Source organism: Phoxinus phoxinus (genome assembly GCF_949152265.1).
Source record: "Phoxinus phoxinus genome assembly, chromosome: 13".
NCBI lineage: Eukaryota > Metazoa > Chordata > Actinopteri > Cypriniformes > Leuciscidae > Phoxinus > Phoxinus phoxinus.
In genome coordinates, this window is record NC_136888.1 from 4,408,743 (window position 1) to 4,427,540 (window position 18,798).

The window sequence follows — 18,798 nt, forward strand, 5'->3', positions numbered from 1 at the left end:
AGGTCTGGTTCTAAAAGGAATGGGACGCGGAGGTTCTGGTTACTACCTCAATATGATTATGCCTCAATATGTTTATGTTTAGACCTTCTGTTGGAGCACCCTCTCAATGAGGCACGCTCCCCCTTAGAAGTGAAACCTATTCGTTGAATTGAGTCTTCTCTCCCTGATGAGATCCCGAAAGTGTTCGATCACTTCAGTGCTTCTTTCCTGCTAATGGTTAGAAGTGAGGGCTGTCTCCACCTCAAAATGTTCTTGCCTCTGTATTGACGCACATCATGATGCAGTGGATACAAATCCGAGGGAAGCACGACTTGATCATCAGGTTCCTGAGGGGAACAAGGAGCTGAATAAGGGCCTTGCGCCCCCTCTTTACCCTCTTGGGACTTATATCTGGTGCTACTGCACTGCAGAGACCTCCCTTGAGCCCTGCAGGCAGTAAGTTAAAAATCCTGTTTTTAGAGAAACAGTTTTCCTGCTTGCTTGGTTTTTATCTAGAGGGTAGGGACTTGTACGCATTTCCGTCAACTAGTGTTAATTTCGTCAGACGAGACGAGACGAAATATGTTCGTCAACGACATTTTTTTCCATGACTAAGACGAGACGATGACGAGACTCTACTACTGTTCAAAAACGCTGACTAAGACTAAATTAACATGCATTATTGTTGACGAAAAAAGACGAGACAAAAATGTTTTGCATAAAATAAAAACTAAGATAAAATCTCTCTTCATTTTCGTCTACAATCGTCTCTGCTTTTTCATCAGCTGTACGCCTTTAAAATATTCCGAATGAGTTCGCGCTGTTGCTCAAGTAACATTACGAAGCTATGGTGTTTGTTTTGGCACATACATTATGCAGGTTACGATTGTATTGCTTCCACTAAAGAAAATAATGCGCTCCGTCTACGGTTAGAATCCTGTGTGGCAACGATCCATGGCAACGCTCTGTTTTTCATGGCAACGGTGTGTTAGAAGCACATTCTACATTAGAATTCGACCAAGCCATTTAAAAAAAAAAAAAATTTAAACATACACACAGATTGTTACATAAAATGGTGTGTGTGCGTAGAAAGAATTCGTCCACACGCAGCTCAAAAAAAACAAAAAAACAATCCTGAGCGCAAGTCCACTGTCTAACGTTAGCACTACAGGCTTTTTGTGTTAAATTATATTTCCTGTCGCTGCGCAGGCTTTTTTATTGTACATGACAGACTAATAACCCTTTTCTTTAGGTTATGTCCCGTTAACCGGACCTTTGCATTACGATTAAAAGCAGTATCAATAAAGTCAAAAATGTGATGTGCAGTCAAGTTCGAGTGTATGCGCTGTTTAAACGAGTGTTCCCACGATACACTTGTTGTGATTCACGGAGTTTTGACAAGTTTTATAGTCTTGATATTGTTTCTTATTCAAAAGTGGTGACTGAATAAACTCAGCACCCCCTGAAACCTCTTCCCGCGCCTTTGTAACTTCAGTCGGAGTCTGTTGGGACCCAGCTTTTGAATTGTGATGGTTAAAATAAAATACAGAACAGTTTCATCATTTGTAAACGTGTCTCCTAAATCAGAAATTGAAAACCAGACATGTTTAACAGTTGCATTCAACAAAAATCATTCAACAAGTGTATTTTGTCAGGTAATTATGACATTTTACCAATATTTGAGATATGTGAAACACTTTTTTACTGAAATGTTAATCAGAAATAATCTCAGTAATAATGTGTTATTAAAAAAAAGAAGAATTTTTTTTTAACTAAAACTTGACTAAAATGAAAAGACTTTTAGTCGACTAAAACTTGACTAAGATACCTTAAGTTCTCTTTTGACTAAAACTAGACTAAAATTATGAGACTTTTAGTCGACTAAAACTAGACTAACAAAAAAAGATATGTGAATGACTAAATATGACTAAAACTAACAAGGACATTTGGCACAAGACTAAGACTAAGACTAAATTAAAAATAGGTGACAAAATTAACACTACCGTCAACGAATCGTGCCTGGAATTCGGGCTGACTAGTCTCATGAAATCTGAGAAGGTTGCCCAAGGTTCCTACCTCTCCTACGGGACCAGGTGGTGAGCCTGCAAACGCTGCCCCGGAGGAGGCAGACCCAGCCCTGGCTTTTCTCTGTCCGTCCGCTCCATTGCAGTTATACGTGCTCAGAATGCAAAGCCTGGACCTCATACCAGCTCTTGCCTGTTACGGAGACCAACAGAAGGGAAGGCTGTTTCCAAGCAGAGGTTGGCTCACTAAATGTGGTTGCCTTCATCTTGGTGACAAAGTTTTCCCAAGATGCACATGCCCACCTGGGTGGTGAGCTCCTGGGTAGTGAGAGTATTGCACCCTCCTAGGCGTTGACACAGAGTGCCTCGCTGAACAGATGTTAAATAGAGTTAAGGGCTTGGCGACACCTATAACGTTTGCTAGAGAACTACCCTATGTGTTGAACCTCTGCTTCCCGTGGGCTCCCTTCACATGAAGCCAGTTTCACTGTAAGCCTGGTTCAAAGTGTGGGCTTGCTGTGCCATTCCCCTCCTATGGACCGGATACTTGCGCAATTCTTGCTCCTTGCTCACCTTATTGGCCGAACCCTGTCGAGTTCCTCCATACCCTACGGCAACAGACATGGTGGGACGTCCGAAGCCAGGCCTATCACTCATATGCACTGGTGGAACCTGTGTTAGGCTGGGTCCATATGTTGTGATCCCTACGGCAGTCCCATATGTGTATTCTTACACGGTACGGCTCTCTGCGGCGAGCCCGTCACTGCTGGTTGATTCTCCCCCCTGTTATAGGCTGGAGCCACCTCAATGACATTCCATATGTTGTTCTGCCCGGTCTTCCGCCCAGTCCATATGTGTATTCTCCACATGTTACCTCCTTAGAGGCAGGATGTGGCTTCCGCAGAGTACCTTCCTTCCTCGATAGGTACGCTCTCTCAGTGGTCCTGTGGAACAGCCGTGACTTCTCTGGGCTAAGCCCTGTCCCATCTCCTCCTCAAATTGCGGTGTGATCAGGAGGCTTTTGTCTAGGTGCTGGAAGGTGGCAGCACTAGTGGCGTTTTCATGGGGATCCCAAACGTTATATCATATTTCACTCTTAATAGTCTATTTATAAATGCTTTCTATCTCTTTAACCAGAACTATTGTTTATGATCATGATGGAAAGCAAAAACAGCATTCAATCTTCGTCTCTCTCTCAGCCCCTAAGCTAAAATGGAAATGATACTATAACTGCCAGCAGGTGGTGGCAAATTGTTGTCTTAACGAGATAATTTTGTCAAATGATTCCTTCAAATCGGCTGATTTATTCATTCAGGGACAAAGCAAGTATCTACTGTCTTTATGAGTAGGTTGTTCGTTGAATCGAACAGACTGAGTAGTTCAAAAACGCAGATTCATTCAGTAACGAAACTAAAATTGTTGCTCTGACTGAGACATGCAATGGCTCTACTGTTTGGAACTATTTTCACTGGCAAAATAGAGCAAAAACACTCAATATGGACAATTTTGGCCTGGTTTCACAGACAGGGCTTAGATTAAGCCAGAATTAGGTCTTAGTTCAATTAGGACTTTTAGTAGCTTTTATAAACGTGCTTTAGAAACAAAATAATGGCACTGACATATTTTAAGATTTGCAAGTTGCTTTCAGTTAAAACTAAAAGTCTGTGAACCCCGGGGATAGTGTCTAAAATTGAAGTCACCTAATATTAACTACTCGTTTATTGAACTGTATAAAATGTGCTGCTTATATTCGAGATATCATCACTCTTGCTCATGTGGTATTGCTTATTTTGGGGTATTTTTTCCTCAAGCCCCTGTTATGTTCAGACCCAGGTGTGTGTGGTGTGATGGGATGGGGCTCTATTTTAAGTGAGGCCAGTTTCAAGTGAAACGGGTGAAACATACACTCTCAGAAAAAAAGGTACAAAAGCTACATATTAGTAACTAAAATAAACAAAAGTGTACCTTTTGGAAAGGTTCCGCCCCAGTGATAGCTTTTGTACTTTTTTTTTTGAGAGTGTAGCGAAGGCCGCTGACAATGTGGACACTTTAAATATACTGTCTCACGGTTTTGTTGTCATTCACTGCAAATTAGTTTTGTCGTCTACCCTGACTAAAGTCTATTGATTGTTCCACTTGTGTAACCCCTAAATGATTTGGCATGCAGCCTACTATATTTGTCCCAATTCAAAACTCCTTCAGCCTGTGTGCCGTACATTATGTACCTTGGTCTTAAGTGAGCTGGACTGTATTAAAGCCCAGCAATTCACAAGCCAGCTTGCTAATTGCCTTTTTCTTATCTCTCCATGTCCAGTGTGTATGGCTGTCCCGTCGCCAAGAAGAGAAAACCCCTGGAGACTCACGCCCTGGAGCCCTCGGCCAAGAGGAAGGTCTTTCTAACAGTCGTAGACCAGCAGTCAATGGAGAAATGCTACAGAACACACAAAATGGAGGAGATGGATGAAAAAGAGGAAGAGGAGGAGGAAGAGGAAGAGGAAAGGGACGATGAAGAGGAAGCAGATGAGGAATATACAGACAACGAGGAACAATATGATCAAGAAGAGGTAGAAGTGATTAATGGAGAAGAGGAAGAGGTGGAGCAGGAAGAAGAGGAAGTGGTGGAGGAGGAAGAGGAAGAAGGAGTAGAAAGAGAGGGGGAAGATGATGAAGAAGAGGATGAGATAGAGGAATATGAGGAAGAGAATGAGGATCAAATTCAAGAAATAGGTGAGGGCACAAATAAATCCATAAAAGGTGGACAGAGAATTAGTTATGCAGTAATTTGGCTCCCAGTTTTAACCCTGTAAAGCATTGATCACTTTGGAGGCCTTGGAAATGTGTGTATCAAATCTAATACAATAGGCTTTATAGGGTTAATCTGACATTAGAATGCTTTATTTTCAGGTTTAGAAACAAAACCAGACCTGAATGTGAAGTGAGTATTTCAGCCTCCAGAGGGGTAGAGGAGGTGATTTGGCAGTTAGGCATCTTTAAAAGAAGGTCACCGTAATTTGAGGTGCAGTTGGATGATTTTGCGATGACCTTCAATGGTCTCAGTATCAGGCTAAAAACAGCCCTCTCAAAACAGAGGTGCTCAGTTCCGAATGAAGGTGAGCTTTGAAGTGCAGCGCTCTGGCAGGGCCAATGCCCTCAAATATGAGCAACATTCAGATTGATAAAAACAAGTTTCAAAACTTTAAAGTCCCCCGTGGTGAAAATAAAGTTTTTAATGTTGTTTATATGTCTATGTGGTGTTTTTAATATGCTTTGAGACAAACCATGTGCAAATTCATAAGTCAACACCATTGCTTAGTATTTTCTAAAAACGGCAGTGAATCAAAGCCAGTCTCGGTCTTTCTGACGTCACAAATTACATTGTAACCAATCAGATCAACGTGTGATCGTCAACCAGTGGATCTCTGAGCTGAGTGAGTGAGTGGAGGCGGGGCTCATTTACATATTCATAGAACACGTATACTAAATTAGGCAAGGGTGTCGAGTTACATTCAAGCTATTTTAAGGCACAAATAATTTTTTTTCAAGTAAAAAAAACGTTTTAATGTCATTTTGGTGATCAAAGTTGAGTTTTAAGGGATAAAATTATTCACTGCAGGGGGACTTCAAGGAAACATTTCGGACAATATATATTTTCCATAATTTAATTTGAACAACAAATACTATTGGTTCTACAGTTACTCCTAATACGAAATACTGTGTAAGGTTACAGTCTTGTAGAGAGCATCAAGATATGTATTGCTACTAATCATAACATGATGCAAGGGGTTGATCAACCGCAGAGTTTTTAAGTCGACTGTTGTGATTAAAGTCGAGTTGAAATCGACTAATCGCTGATGATGTCACTAATAAAAACACAAGAGATTTGAATGCTTTGCAACATGCCACAATTTGCAACTAGAGGCTAAATGATGTTGGTTTGAGAAACCTGAACCTCAAGTCTAGACTCGAACTAGGGTTGCCTTGTGCACAGCTGTGGCATTTGACAGTACGCTGCCCACAAGGCTATTGCACCATCATGATAGTCTATCTATCTATAACGTATAGTCTATCTAACGCTGTGTTTCCCAAACCTCTCCTGAAGGACCCCCAACACTGCACGTTTTCTTTGTCTTCCTAATCAAACACGCCTGATTCAACTCATCAGCTCATTAACCCATGTGATTATGAGCTGATGAGTTGAATTAGGCGTGTTTGATTAGGGAGACAAAGAAAACGTGTAGTGTTGGGAGTCCTTCATGAGAGGTTTGGGAAACACAGATAACGTACGACTATATATTATCTATCTATCTATCTATCTATCTATCTATCTATCTATCTATCTATCTATCTATCTATCTATCTATCTATCTATCTATCTCTATATACAGTATCTATCTATATTAGACTGAATGGGCACAGGTTGTTTGCTAAACAAAGCCAACTTAACTTAATAGTACACAAGATGCCATTCTTGTTGCCTACAAATGGTTTCAGTATTTGTCTGAGCTGGTGGCTCAGTTCTGGTGGTCTGAGAATGTCTGTTAAATAAGGGACTAGGCGTGAGATGTGTCTCAGACACACACACACACACACACACACACACACACATACTCCCTCCACTCATTCTCCAATCAGACCTGACAGAGCCTTCTAGTCTAATTAACAATCAAACGCCCACGTGTATTGGCATTAACCCTGTTTCCTGTGCTGTTTTCTTACCTAAGATATTGGCTTTGTCTCAAAACCCAGTGAGCTGACTACATGAACAGTTGTCGACAGCATGTTAATTAAATTAGAACCTTATAAGTTACTGATTTTGCTCTTCATAGGCGCAGCTTCATTAACAGCCAATCCTGCATTGCACACTTGACTAACCTTCTGCTGTTAGCATGTAGCTAAGCTAATGATTCAATACTAATATATACCATGAACAGTTGCACTCATAAATATTGAGAAAATCATTACATGGAATTAATATGTATTATAATAATTCAATCTTTTATCGCCACTTAACATTTTTTTTGCATTCAAATATTGTCATATTGATAATCAATATTTTCCCTGGCAACATTGTCCAAGATGGTTCTATATATATTAAAGCAATAAGCCCCTTAAAGTCGTGTTTTACAGTGGATTTAGAACAGCTTAGGGGCGTTGTTAGGCACGACGTGGAGCGGAGTTTATTTTATTCATAAAATAAACACCAGCAACAAAAATATAACGTTATTAACACATGTATTCCTCCGCCAAGCAATGTAGTTCCAAAGAGGTTGCTAAGCAACACATGCAGCAACAAAGAATCACAGACGGCAGTTGCGCTGTAACACTAATGTAATGCGGTCACAGGTGTGTGTTTGTTGAGTAATTTACAACGGCTTCGAACGCGGCTCAAGAATCAAGAATCCAGAATTCCAGAATCAAGGACTGGAACTATCCGTTTTATAAAAGCTAGATTTACGATGTTAATTATTACTTAAAATGTGTGTGTGAAAAGGCTTTCATTTGTAATGTTATAACAGTGCTGTAGTTTAGCTAACAAGCTCATTATTGCAAGACGATTTTAAAAATTACAGGCTGGTTGTACATGATCATTCCGACATGTTCAATCATTACCAATATTTATATTATGCAAAGTAGTTAATATTTTGAATATGCATAGATTGATTGGTCATGGTACACTTACTTTTACTGTAGGGCTACTTATCAAATAGGCCTACATAAATACGTGAGGCATGAAATATTGATTGTAATTTGTTTAATTTGTAAGTTATTATCTTACTTTTAGATCATACAATTTTGTGGGACAATTTGGCCATTCCTAATTGGGGGGTGGAGGTGTTCTTGTCCCCATCAATTTCTAAGGCCAGGTCTACATTAATCCGGATACAAACGTTATTAAAACGTTGTTAAACGTGATCAAATACCTCCGATTTCCCAGTCCACACTACAATGCAAAAAAAAAAAAAAAACAAGTGTTAGGCTCTCAGTTTAACTGCTACTGTGGTATGAAAACATTTGCTTGTCTTTCACAGAGAGTGACCATATGAATTGCAGTCCCAGCAGATCAAGCCCCTGCATGGAGAAGGACAACAACAACAACGAAGAATATGAGAACTATGATGAACTGGTGGCCAAATCTCTGCTGAACCTGGGCAAGATCGCAGAGGATGCTGCTTACCGGGCCATGACCGAGTCCGAGATGAACAGCAACTCCTCAAACAGCGCAGAAGAGGAAGAGGAGGAGGATGAAGACGAAGAGGACGATGAAGATGATGAGGATGAGGAGGGCTCAAGGAAAGGTGAGCTGAGTCTGGATGTGAACAGTGATGTGGTCAGAGAGACTGTGGACTCTCTCAAGCTCCTGGCTCAGGGTCACGGGGTCACGCTCTCAGAAAACCTCCACGAGGAGCCGTACCAGGACGACGGGGCCGAGAACATCCACGGCAGAGCCGCCATTGCTGGTCAGATGGGGGAGAAGAGTGACGAGGAAGTTTGTCTGAGCAGTTTGGAGTGTCTTCGCAACCAGTGCTTTGACTTGGCGCGCAAGCTAAGCGAGACCAAGCCATCCGAGCGGCTCAACAATAACCAGCAGGTATGCATGTTCATTTAGAGTTGTTCCCTAACCAATGATAGTGAACGCACGCTAACCGACCATTAACCATTAACTGACAAGATTAGATTAGAATTGTATAGAATTAAGAGTTCATGATGTAGAAATTAGAATTATATCAAATTAGAATGGACGAGTGCCTGTGACACATTAAAAATACTAACAAAAAACATTATAAGAAGGGGTTTATTTTTATATTGGCACATAGCAGCATAAACAACAACAACACATTGAGGATTGTTACACATTGGCAGGGTTGCAAAGTTCACAGTTTTCCTGCACAATTTGAGTACTTTTAAACTGTTTCCCTAGGTACATTTTATTTCCCTCAGGTTAAAGGTTTGACATATTGCATAATTTGTATTTGACTGAATTAAATATTTGACATTCTACCAAAACACTGTGCTAGATGAAAATGGGTAAAATTGGGTAAATGCAGGTGTCACTATCTCAATTTTTCGTGAGTTCATTGAGATTGGTAAAATGAGGTTTTCACTCCTGTGTGTGTAAAATGATTAAAGTGTCCATATAATGTTTTTTTTTACTTAATTTTTTGTGTGTAATATAGCAGTTTGTGCATGTAAACAATCTGCAAAGTTACAAAGCACAAAGTCCACACCTAAGCAAAGGAGTCTCTCCAACTATAAAAACACTTGTCTTGAAGTCGGCATGAGACAGACATTGCGATAGTCTTTTCTTCGATATTGTGACGTATATATCACATTGCTGCCACATACATATTGTTTGTTTTTTTCACTCAAATATGTATTAATAACTAGATGTAATGTTGTTAAAACTATATATTTAATCATAATAATGAGATACTATGTAATTAAAACGACGTATTTACTTATTATAATGAAATATTATATTGCTTAAACTACATATATTGTATGTGACGTATCACGGTGGGAAAAAGATCTTTATCACAGTCCGCGTTCGAAAAGTGGAAGCTTCGAATAATATTGTAAAATAACTTTTCCTGTAGCCTGTATCAATTGCAGTACCCACAGCATGGGATTGTTATGATCTATTGATGTTATAACGTGACAAGCATATTGTTATTAATGACATATGTTGTGATTACGAGAAAAAATACACTATAGCAGCTCATTATTACGAGAAAACATTGTTTAAACTTCATAACATCTTGTTATAAATGCATAATAGAGTGGAAAAAATTAATATGTACTGTATAATATGCAATGCACCTCTCTATATATCTGAGTGAAAGAGCTTCTCGATCAAGAACAAATGTAGTCTTGTACATGAGAATTAATTGGATGTTTGGATGGTTGTGGTTTGCTATTGGTGGATCTCATGTGATTGACAGGTTGCCCCGCCCTCACGCCAGTAAACACATCATCAGAGAAGAGAAGTGACGTCAATGAAAGAGGGAGGGGAAGTTATTTTGATTAAAGAGTACAAGGCACATGGATTATTAAAAATAATGATGTGGATATTTATGATAAATACTGCAATATTCCATGAAAGAATAGGAATGTTCAATTTTGATTTTATTGTGACAACTAAATTTATCTGAAGTGTATACATGGCCATATACTTCCTTTTAAAATTTGTATCATTACTTTATACGTATGTTGGTCTAGATGGATGGATGGATGGATGGATGAATGGATGGATGGATGGATGGATGGATGGATGGATGGATGGATGGATAGACAGTATCCACCGTAGGTGCGTATATAACACAGACAACACATAACATGTTAAGGTAGGGTGACCAGAGTGTAAGTGGACAGAGGGGGTGGGGTCTCCAGGTCTGCCCAAATCCCTGGTTCCCCGAAGCGGGTAAACACACAACATGTTAAAGGGATACTCCACCGTTTTTTCATATTAAACTATGTTATTCACTTAATTAAGACGAGTTGATACATACCTCTCTCGTCTCAGTGCGTGCACTTAATCGCTCTGGCGCGCCGCGACACTTTGATAGCACAGTTCATTCAATAGGGGCCAAGCAGAGAAGCTACCAAACACCTCCACGTTTTCCCTATTTAAATACAGTTACTCGAGTAGTGTAATTCGACCTAGGACGGTGACGCAAAACAAAACGTTGCGCTTTTCTAAGCGTGTATAATGGATGACTATATTGTATGGCGGAATACCATAGCAAGTGCTTGGGAGCACTTCGACTTGACGGAGTAATATCTTCTGGGAGAGAGAGTGGGGGCCGATGAGAGGATTTTTCACGAGTGAAGATATTACTGCGCCAAGTCGAAGTGCTTCCAAGCACTTCCTATGGTATTCCGTAGTACTATGGTACTTGAATTTTTAAATTTTCCCCATTGAAGTCAATAGGGTGTAAATTTTAAAAATAGGATAACACGTTGTAGGCAACACCGATTTTTGTCGCTGTTCTCTGTATTGACAGCACTCCAAATTTACAAAAAATTGAGCTCAATGTTAAAATTGACCGGAGTTCTCCTTTAAGATAGGGTGACCAGAGTGTAGGTGGACCAGAGTGAAGCGGCGTATCTCTGTAACCATGCCGAGTTGGAACTCCATACTCTGGGCACGTGGTGGTCTCCTAGTGACCCACCCACGCCCCAAGTATAGAGCCCAAATTTGGCTGGTTCCCCGAGTCCCGGGAGTAACCTCGACTCTCTTAAATTATCGACATATCATTACACAATCAAAAACAATCACAGACATCACAACAAACAAACAAAAAGTGCTGGACTAGCTGGTGGACCAGCAGTTCTCAAGCAAAACTGAGCTGGAACCAGCAACCAGCATACCGTGCTGGTCCCAGTATACAAAACATACCTTATGCTGGATTTTTCAGCAGGGGCATTAATCAGTCCAAATTGTTTCTGTCAGTTAACGGTTAACCTGGTAATGATCTGCATCCCCACCAGCAGGCTCATCATCTTTACCAAGAGGCTCAGCAGCAGCAGCAGCATCATCAGACTCATGAGGAGTGCCGTGTCCTCGAGCGAAACTACTCCGACATGGTCAACCTGATGAAGCTCGAGGAGCAGCTCAGCCCTCGATCCAAGGCTTTCTCCAGCTGCGCCGCAGAGCACAAGTGCTTCCAGGACTGCGATGAAGACACCACCTCCGTCACGTCCGACCGCTCGGAGGACGTGTTCGACATGACCAAGGGCAACCTGTCACTGCTGGAGAAGGCCATAGCGCTGGAAACGGAGCGGACTAAAGCTTTGCGGGACAAAATGGCGTCGGAAGCAGTCAGGAGAGATAGACTGCGCTTGCATGAGGACGGTTTGAGGCACAGCTGTGCCGAGGAGCGGAAGGCCCGTCTGCACCACGATGGCCTAAAGAAGCCTTACTACCTTAAAGGTAAACTCATATTACAAAACATGACCAGTACTGGAACTCATTTGTCTTTAGAGTTAAGTACCCCATATACTTAAGGCAAAGTATTGTTTTTTGCTTGGGAGTAAAAAGAAGTTCAAAACACCTGAGCAGCAGCTTTACTGAGAGTGCCTTTTAGATGCATAATGTGTGTGCTGTGTGCTTTCCTCTCAAAAACAAAATAAACGCCACAAAAATGAGAAAACAGCAGTTAAGAAAGCACCTGATCATAGTGAAGTGAACATGTTTGCACCAGCTCTGCAATTCGCCTCTCTGGTCAAGTCACGTTACGTCCATTTGTATGCCACTTTATACAACAGATTACTTTAAAGCAGCAGCTTTACAGTATTAAACATGAAAAAACAGTGTCAGTCGCACCTTGTCAGTCACAGTTGCAGAGTTACACCTTCAGCTTCTACTATAAAGCAGCTCTCCAGTGTGTTTGTTCTCGCATTTGACTTTGACTGAACTGGGGTGTGTTAGCCAACTATAGCTTATACTAGAGCCAACGTTATCAGCAGTTCAACTAAATGGTGTTTCCCGAAATCTAACGAACATTCACAAACATCTTCGCAAAGTGTTTGGAACGACAGATCTCGACCTGTGTTAGAAGCAGAGGTTTTTGTTTGCATGACATGTGGACTCAATAAATCCTTATCTAGAGCAAAATAAGCAAGCTGACATTCAGTACAGTCTGTGTCTTTTATTTAGAATATATACAAATGTAATTTACGTGTTTAGTTTGTCAAGAGATTTAAAGCGTTGTTTCTGAAGAGTGCGCATGTGTGAACGTGCTCTAGTACTTAAGAACGGGCCTATGATTGAATCTGGAAAAAAAGCAAAATAACTGAGAAAAATGAGGAATAGTGCTCAGATGTCAGATTCGTAATTTATAGCAAAACATCTAGCATTCATTCGATCTCAAACAGATTAATTAAAAGAAGTTATTACTCCTCCATCTGCGTGACATCATAAACTAATGTGGTTGAACGACCAATTTGCGACAACATGGTTTCGGGAAACAGTCGTGACTAGCTAGTTGATTTCTTCAACGATGCATCGTACTGTGGTAGTGAAGTAGCGAGTTATGTCGTTGTACGGGAAACGTACCCCTGAACAGAAGAAATGAACTGGAGAAGATTTCCACCTCAAAGAAGGAACCAATGAACCAATGATAGTTCAAAGGTGTTTATCAAAAAATAAACTTTTGCAAGCTGTTTAGAATGACCAATACAAACTTCATTTTGCCCTGATGTTGTTCAATATGACATCACATCAGTTATTTCCTGGGCTTTGCTTGAAGTATATCAGGGCCTAAATAGGGCCCTATCAGGGCCTTAGAGCAGTGGTTCTCAACCAAGAGACCAGCGCATTACGGGGCCTCAATAAACTTCCAAGGGGGCCTCAAGATTACTCACTTAAAAACACTTACTTAAAACAATAAAAGAGGCTAAAACAAGTAAAAATCAAGCCTTCAATTATTGTTGTGGACAATTGGGGGCCCTTGAAATCCACAGGTTTGAAATGCACTGCTTTAGAGGACAACCCACTTTCATTGTCCTGATTCATTGAAGTACAAAATAAATGTTGAAAAGGTGGAGCCTCTGCTTTGGGGTCAAGCTAATCAAGTCAGTGATATGACTAACTAATGAATGCAAATAATACCCTCTCCAATTATATTTAGACCCGCATTTATTCACGCTGTTCATGCAATACACATTTTTAACCCTGATTTTCTTCTCCCCGAAAATTAAGGGAGCTCACCGACAAAAGCCAGAAATAACAGGCAAATTGTTTGCATGAGTGACAATTGCTACACTGAAAAAAAATATTTTTTCAGTAAAGGATTATTGCACTTTGTAATATTGAATTAAACATGGAATTTTTAAATAGAAATCTGATTTTTTTTTGTGTGTGTGAAATATACTCCAATAATCTTTGTTTTATTTACAATAAATAATGTGTGAGTTTTCAAAGACGCGATCTAAGAGAACCGACATCGGCAATGACAGGCAGTTGTGAATAATCCACAGTTATGTTTAAGAGTAGCTATCAGAGGACTTTAAAAGTCATTTAGTGTATGGGCAGCATTACTGCTAAAAAGTAAAAAATCACCATTTTATTCCATACAATTGTTGCTTATGCTTAATACAACACCTAATGTGTGTTTTGCATTATTTGTCTTAGTAAGACTATCAGTATGTTAGTGCACATGCTACCAATTTACACTCACATTTTCCTTCTCCACTGCACTGTCCCATAAACACCCCAAATGATAACAAAGACTTGAAATAATAGCATGCGATTATAACATTACTGTATGTAAGGGGAAATTAATGTATTAGGATGAAACCTGAGAGGAAGAATATTTAGAAAATTAGTATCATCACCTTCAACAATGTATGTAATTACAGTTATTTTCTTCTACTCACCCTCATTCGTTCCAAACTGTATGACTCCCTTTCTTCCATGGAACACAAAATAAGAAATTTAAAGCAATTCTTTCCATGCAATGACAAAATACATTTGCAGGGGCCGTCAAGCTCCAAAAAGAAAAAGAAAAAAAGACAGAAGCCATATGCTTTGTGTGAGGACCAGACCAGCATAACTTCATTCAACTTGGCATGTTGCATGTGGTTAACAGACAGGTGAGAAGCAATAGTATTTCAAACCGAGCAAGATTGAAAATATGCATGCAAATGTTTAATAAATACAGTGCACATATTTTAGAGATCTGTGGAAAATGTACAACCAAAAGACATTATTTCATTGTATTAGGCAAACTGAGCACCAACAGTGCTTTTGGAAAGTAGTTTGTAAGATTTGTGACTTTGGTCTTCCTCCGCCTGCCATATATTTATCATTAAATGAACAGAAGTTTGTAAACGTATGTCGGGGCTTATCTTTAAAGAGTTTTCTTCAATGAAAATGTTCACCTATTCAATCAATCAAAAAATTTTTTAACATTGTTTATTTTATTTGGGACTCCTATTTTCATTTTTTTTAACAGTTTAAGTTGGTTTAAAGTTATTGTATGGCTTCAGAAGACTTAATTTCTGTGTGAGTTGCTCCTTTAAACATAAAATGATATCGCCCTACTCTTTTAACATCCCCTGAGCAGATAGGTCAGTTTAAGTGGACAGGTTCAGCGCTCTTCTGCGTTCCTTTGCTCTGAGAGAGGATCCCATACTGACCCCGGGACAAGCTTTCTCAAACATCCCCATGCCTGCAGTGCAAACAGCAGTGGCTTAATGTTGTTCAAACAGGCCAGCATGGCCACATCACAGGCTAAGCTTGTCAGGCATAAGTAATGGCGATCTGCACGGCCGGGAGAACAGCAAATCTCATCCCAGGGACACAGCCTGTGCTCATGCTGCCTATTTATAAACCTCTGCATGGAAATATAGCTCTGGCACTGGAGATCACGGCACGGAGAAACATTCTGGGAAATTAGACAGTGCTGCTTATTCTGAGAAAGTTTCAATAGGATTCCTGGTTTATTCCAAGATTGAAGGATTATTGTATCCACAAAACCGTTGCATGTTCATGTCATACATAATCACAAAGCAGGCATTTAAAGAGGCCATGTGATGCTATTTTAAAAGGTCATCATTTTGTTATAGAATAGGTTAACATGCTTTAGTGTTCAATAAACACATTATTTGTCACATTCTGTACATTATTGCAGCACCTCTATTCCCAGTCTGTCTGAAACGCTCTGATTTCTACAAAGCCCCTCCTTCCGAAAACTCTGTGCTCTGATTGGCCAGCTGACACAGTGCGTTGTGATTGGCCAAACAACTCAAGTTTCTCACAGTGTCTGCTTTTTCTGGGCGAATCGGAGTGAACTGCGGCGCTAATAGAGACTCATGAACACTCACGCCGTGCAGCCTTGCACAGAAGACCAACGGTCAAGAATTTCGTTAAATAATACATTCAATTTCGGTTTGTTTTTCACCCGATTGCAAACCCCCAGAACACTTGGAATATACGCCACAAGATCATTCTGTGATACGTTTGGTTCTTTTCTAAAAAGCTTGATGCTGGTCGCTATTCACTGCCGTTATATGGACGAGCGTGAGCGGGGCATTTTTTTTTAATGATCCTTTTGTGGTCCATAAAGATGGGCATATGGCATTAGAACAACACTGGGGTGAGTAAATGATGACTTGAAAAATGAAAATGATCCCTTTTAGACCTAATGCAGGGATCCAATGTACTGTTACATAAGCGGTTTTATTTCCCAACTGTTCACTTAAAGGAACACTCCACCGGTTTTTGAAATAGGGCTTATTCACCGGTTTTTGAAATAGGGCTTATTCACCGTCTTTCCTACAGTTAGATAGGTGGGCAAATTAATTTTTGTCTCAGTGCATGCATTGTTTTAATTTGGCAGGGCCGCCGCTAGCTTAGCTTAGCATAATGAATGGAATCCTTTGTTGCCATCTAGCATGTCCTTTGTTGCCATCTAGCATGTCCGTTGTATTCACAATGAGTACAAGTAGCGATGCAGATTAAGACTAGGCAATTTCCTAGGTAGATATTGACTTGGGACTATATTAGAGTGAAGCACTGTTACCTGGGCGCAGAGATATCACGCAACACCTGAAATACGTCAACATTGGTTCTCTGTGACCTGCACCGAGTATCTTCGCTTTTGGCTTGAGTTTATTTTGAGAAATTACAGCAAACATGGTAATTGAAAATAATCACTTACTCTGTGGACAGCTGTCCATTGGGTCCATTCCGCGTGCAGCGTTTTTTCCAGTTTACTTTATTGCACCGGAAAAAAAAGTCATCGATGGCAGTACGTTGTCCCACTCGCCACAGCACAGGCAACATCCTCCTCCTGTCGTTCTATTTCCAAAGCACGCAGCTCCTCTTCTGAAAACTCTGGCTCATAGAGGTATGGTTCTGGATCTTGACTGTGAGAAGTCACCCTCTTCGTCTCTCACAAAATCTCTACTGTAGGAAAAATATCCAGCTACTATTCACACCAGTATGTTGACGGAAGTTGTGGGATTTCAGGTGTTGCGTGATATCTCTGCGCCCAAGTAGCAGTGCTTCGCCTGTGCTTCACCCCAATATAGTCAATATCTGCCTAGGAAATCGCCTAGTCTTAATCTGCATCGCTATTTGTACTTGTTGTGAATACGCAGGCCACAAGAAGTAATTCGTTTTTTTTATCACTTTTACTCAGGACATGCTAGCTGACAACAAAGGATTCCATTCATTATGCTAAGCTAAGCTAGCGGCGACCTTGCCAAACTAAAACAATGCATGCACTGAGACAAAAATGCGTTTGCCCACCTATCTAAATGTAGGAAAGTCAGTGAATAAGCCCTATTTCAAAAAACGGTGGAGTGTTTCTTTAAGACATAACAGACTGTGCTTCTGAGAATACTCACCAAGCAGGGATTTTGACATATTCCATGTATACATTAACATGTATTTCACCGATTAGGTTTGAACCTGAAGCCCAAAGTTCACTTCACTTGTCCGTTGTCTCAGAATGTGCGCACAGAAAGTAGGGTTAATGTAGGATTGTTGTCGGTGCAATGTCTGTGCAATTACTTTGTCGATTTATTGTCCTTTTCAGACACATTGTGAACTGCCAGACCTGTGAATGTAGTGAAGAAATTTTAGCAGCGCACAGAAAAATTGTTTTGAAAGTTTTGCTTCATCTGATCGGCTCTTCTGATCTGCCTTTATAGAGACCACCGATCAAACTATATCAAATGATTATCAGCCAATAACGATCAGGCGCCCGATCGGAGCACCCTTAAAAACTATATAATAACCCTGGTTCAAAATGACGACACGTCACTAAATGCTTTCGTTGAATTGAAACCTCTGACTCAGACACTTAAAAATTTCTCCTTTTGTATTCCACAGAAAAAAGTCATGCAGTTTAAAATGATATGAGGGTGAGTAAATGATGTCAGAATTGTCATTTTTGGGTGAACAAACCCTTAAAAACACATGCAAACTTTCATCTGCCGTTGTCCAGATGAGGAAGGGCTGACAGCACGCATGAAAGGACGTTCGGCCGGCATGCACGGCAGACACTATCTTTCTAATGGCAGAATAATGAGGGATGCTTGGCTTTTACACTGCGATAGCATCTCGCCATGGCAGAAATAGCGGCAGACGCTGCCTAACCAGGGGGCATTATGATTTATAAAAAGTGTGGAGGCCTGACAGTTATGGAAAGAGCTCTTCCTTAAAGAAGGCATGAGGCGGAGATGGAAATTGAACAGTATCAGTATGACCGATAACAAACGACAGGACCACTGACTGCACATTAATTATCCACAGACGCTATGGTAATGGGGGCCATTTGCTATGCAAAGCATGGCTTGTCCGGAGCCACAATCAATATCCAGCACTTTCTAATATGTATTCCGCTCAGCTTGGCTTTGCTCGCTCTCCCTCGCTCGTTTGTTTTCTCTCTCTTTGAAATGGCTGCAGAATAGTCTGAGGATTCAGGGCTTATTATCTTAAAGTGCCCCGATTAGGCTTTTTCGGACATTATCTATCATGTAGTGTGTAATATACGTAGCTGTTTGTGAATGTAAAAGGTCTGAAAAGTAAAAAAAAAAAATCAAAGTGCAGATAAACTTACGTAGGTTTATGACAAATTTGCATAAAGCCAGCCTGTGGTCTTCATTGACTGCTGGTGAACAACATCTACTTTTCCTCGCTCAAACTCTGTAGTTGTAGCTGAGACTGGAGGAATTTGGTTTGTGTTGTTGACATGTCGAGAAGACGCGGTTTTCTGCACTGCGAAAGAAAGCCCTCTTTACATGTACTTCCAGAGGATGAGATTGATTCAGTAAAACCGACGCC

At 40.5% G+C, this 18,798-nt stretch overlaps 1 protein-coding gene across 1 annotated transcript in view; it reads left to right on the forward strand.

The window, feature by feature from the left end:
- myt1lb (myelin transcription factor 1-like, b) overlaps nt 1-18,798 on the forward strand; it is a 169,522-nt gene that overhangs the window by 85,048 nt on the left and 65,676 nt on the right. Inside the window, exons 5-7 of the mRNA XM_079633122.1 lie at nt 4,318-4,730; nt 8,033-8,592; nt 11,493-11,934. Coding sequence (XP_079489248.1) covers nt 4,318-4,730; nt 8,033-8,592; nt 11,493-11,934 — 1,415 coding nt within the window. The remainder of the gene's footprint in view (nt 1-4,317; nt 4,731-8,032; nt 8,593-11,492; nt 11,935-18,798) is intronic.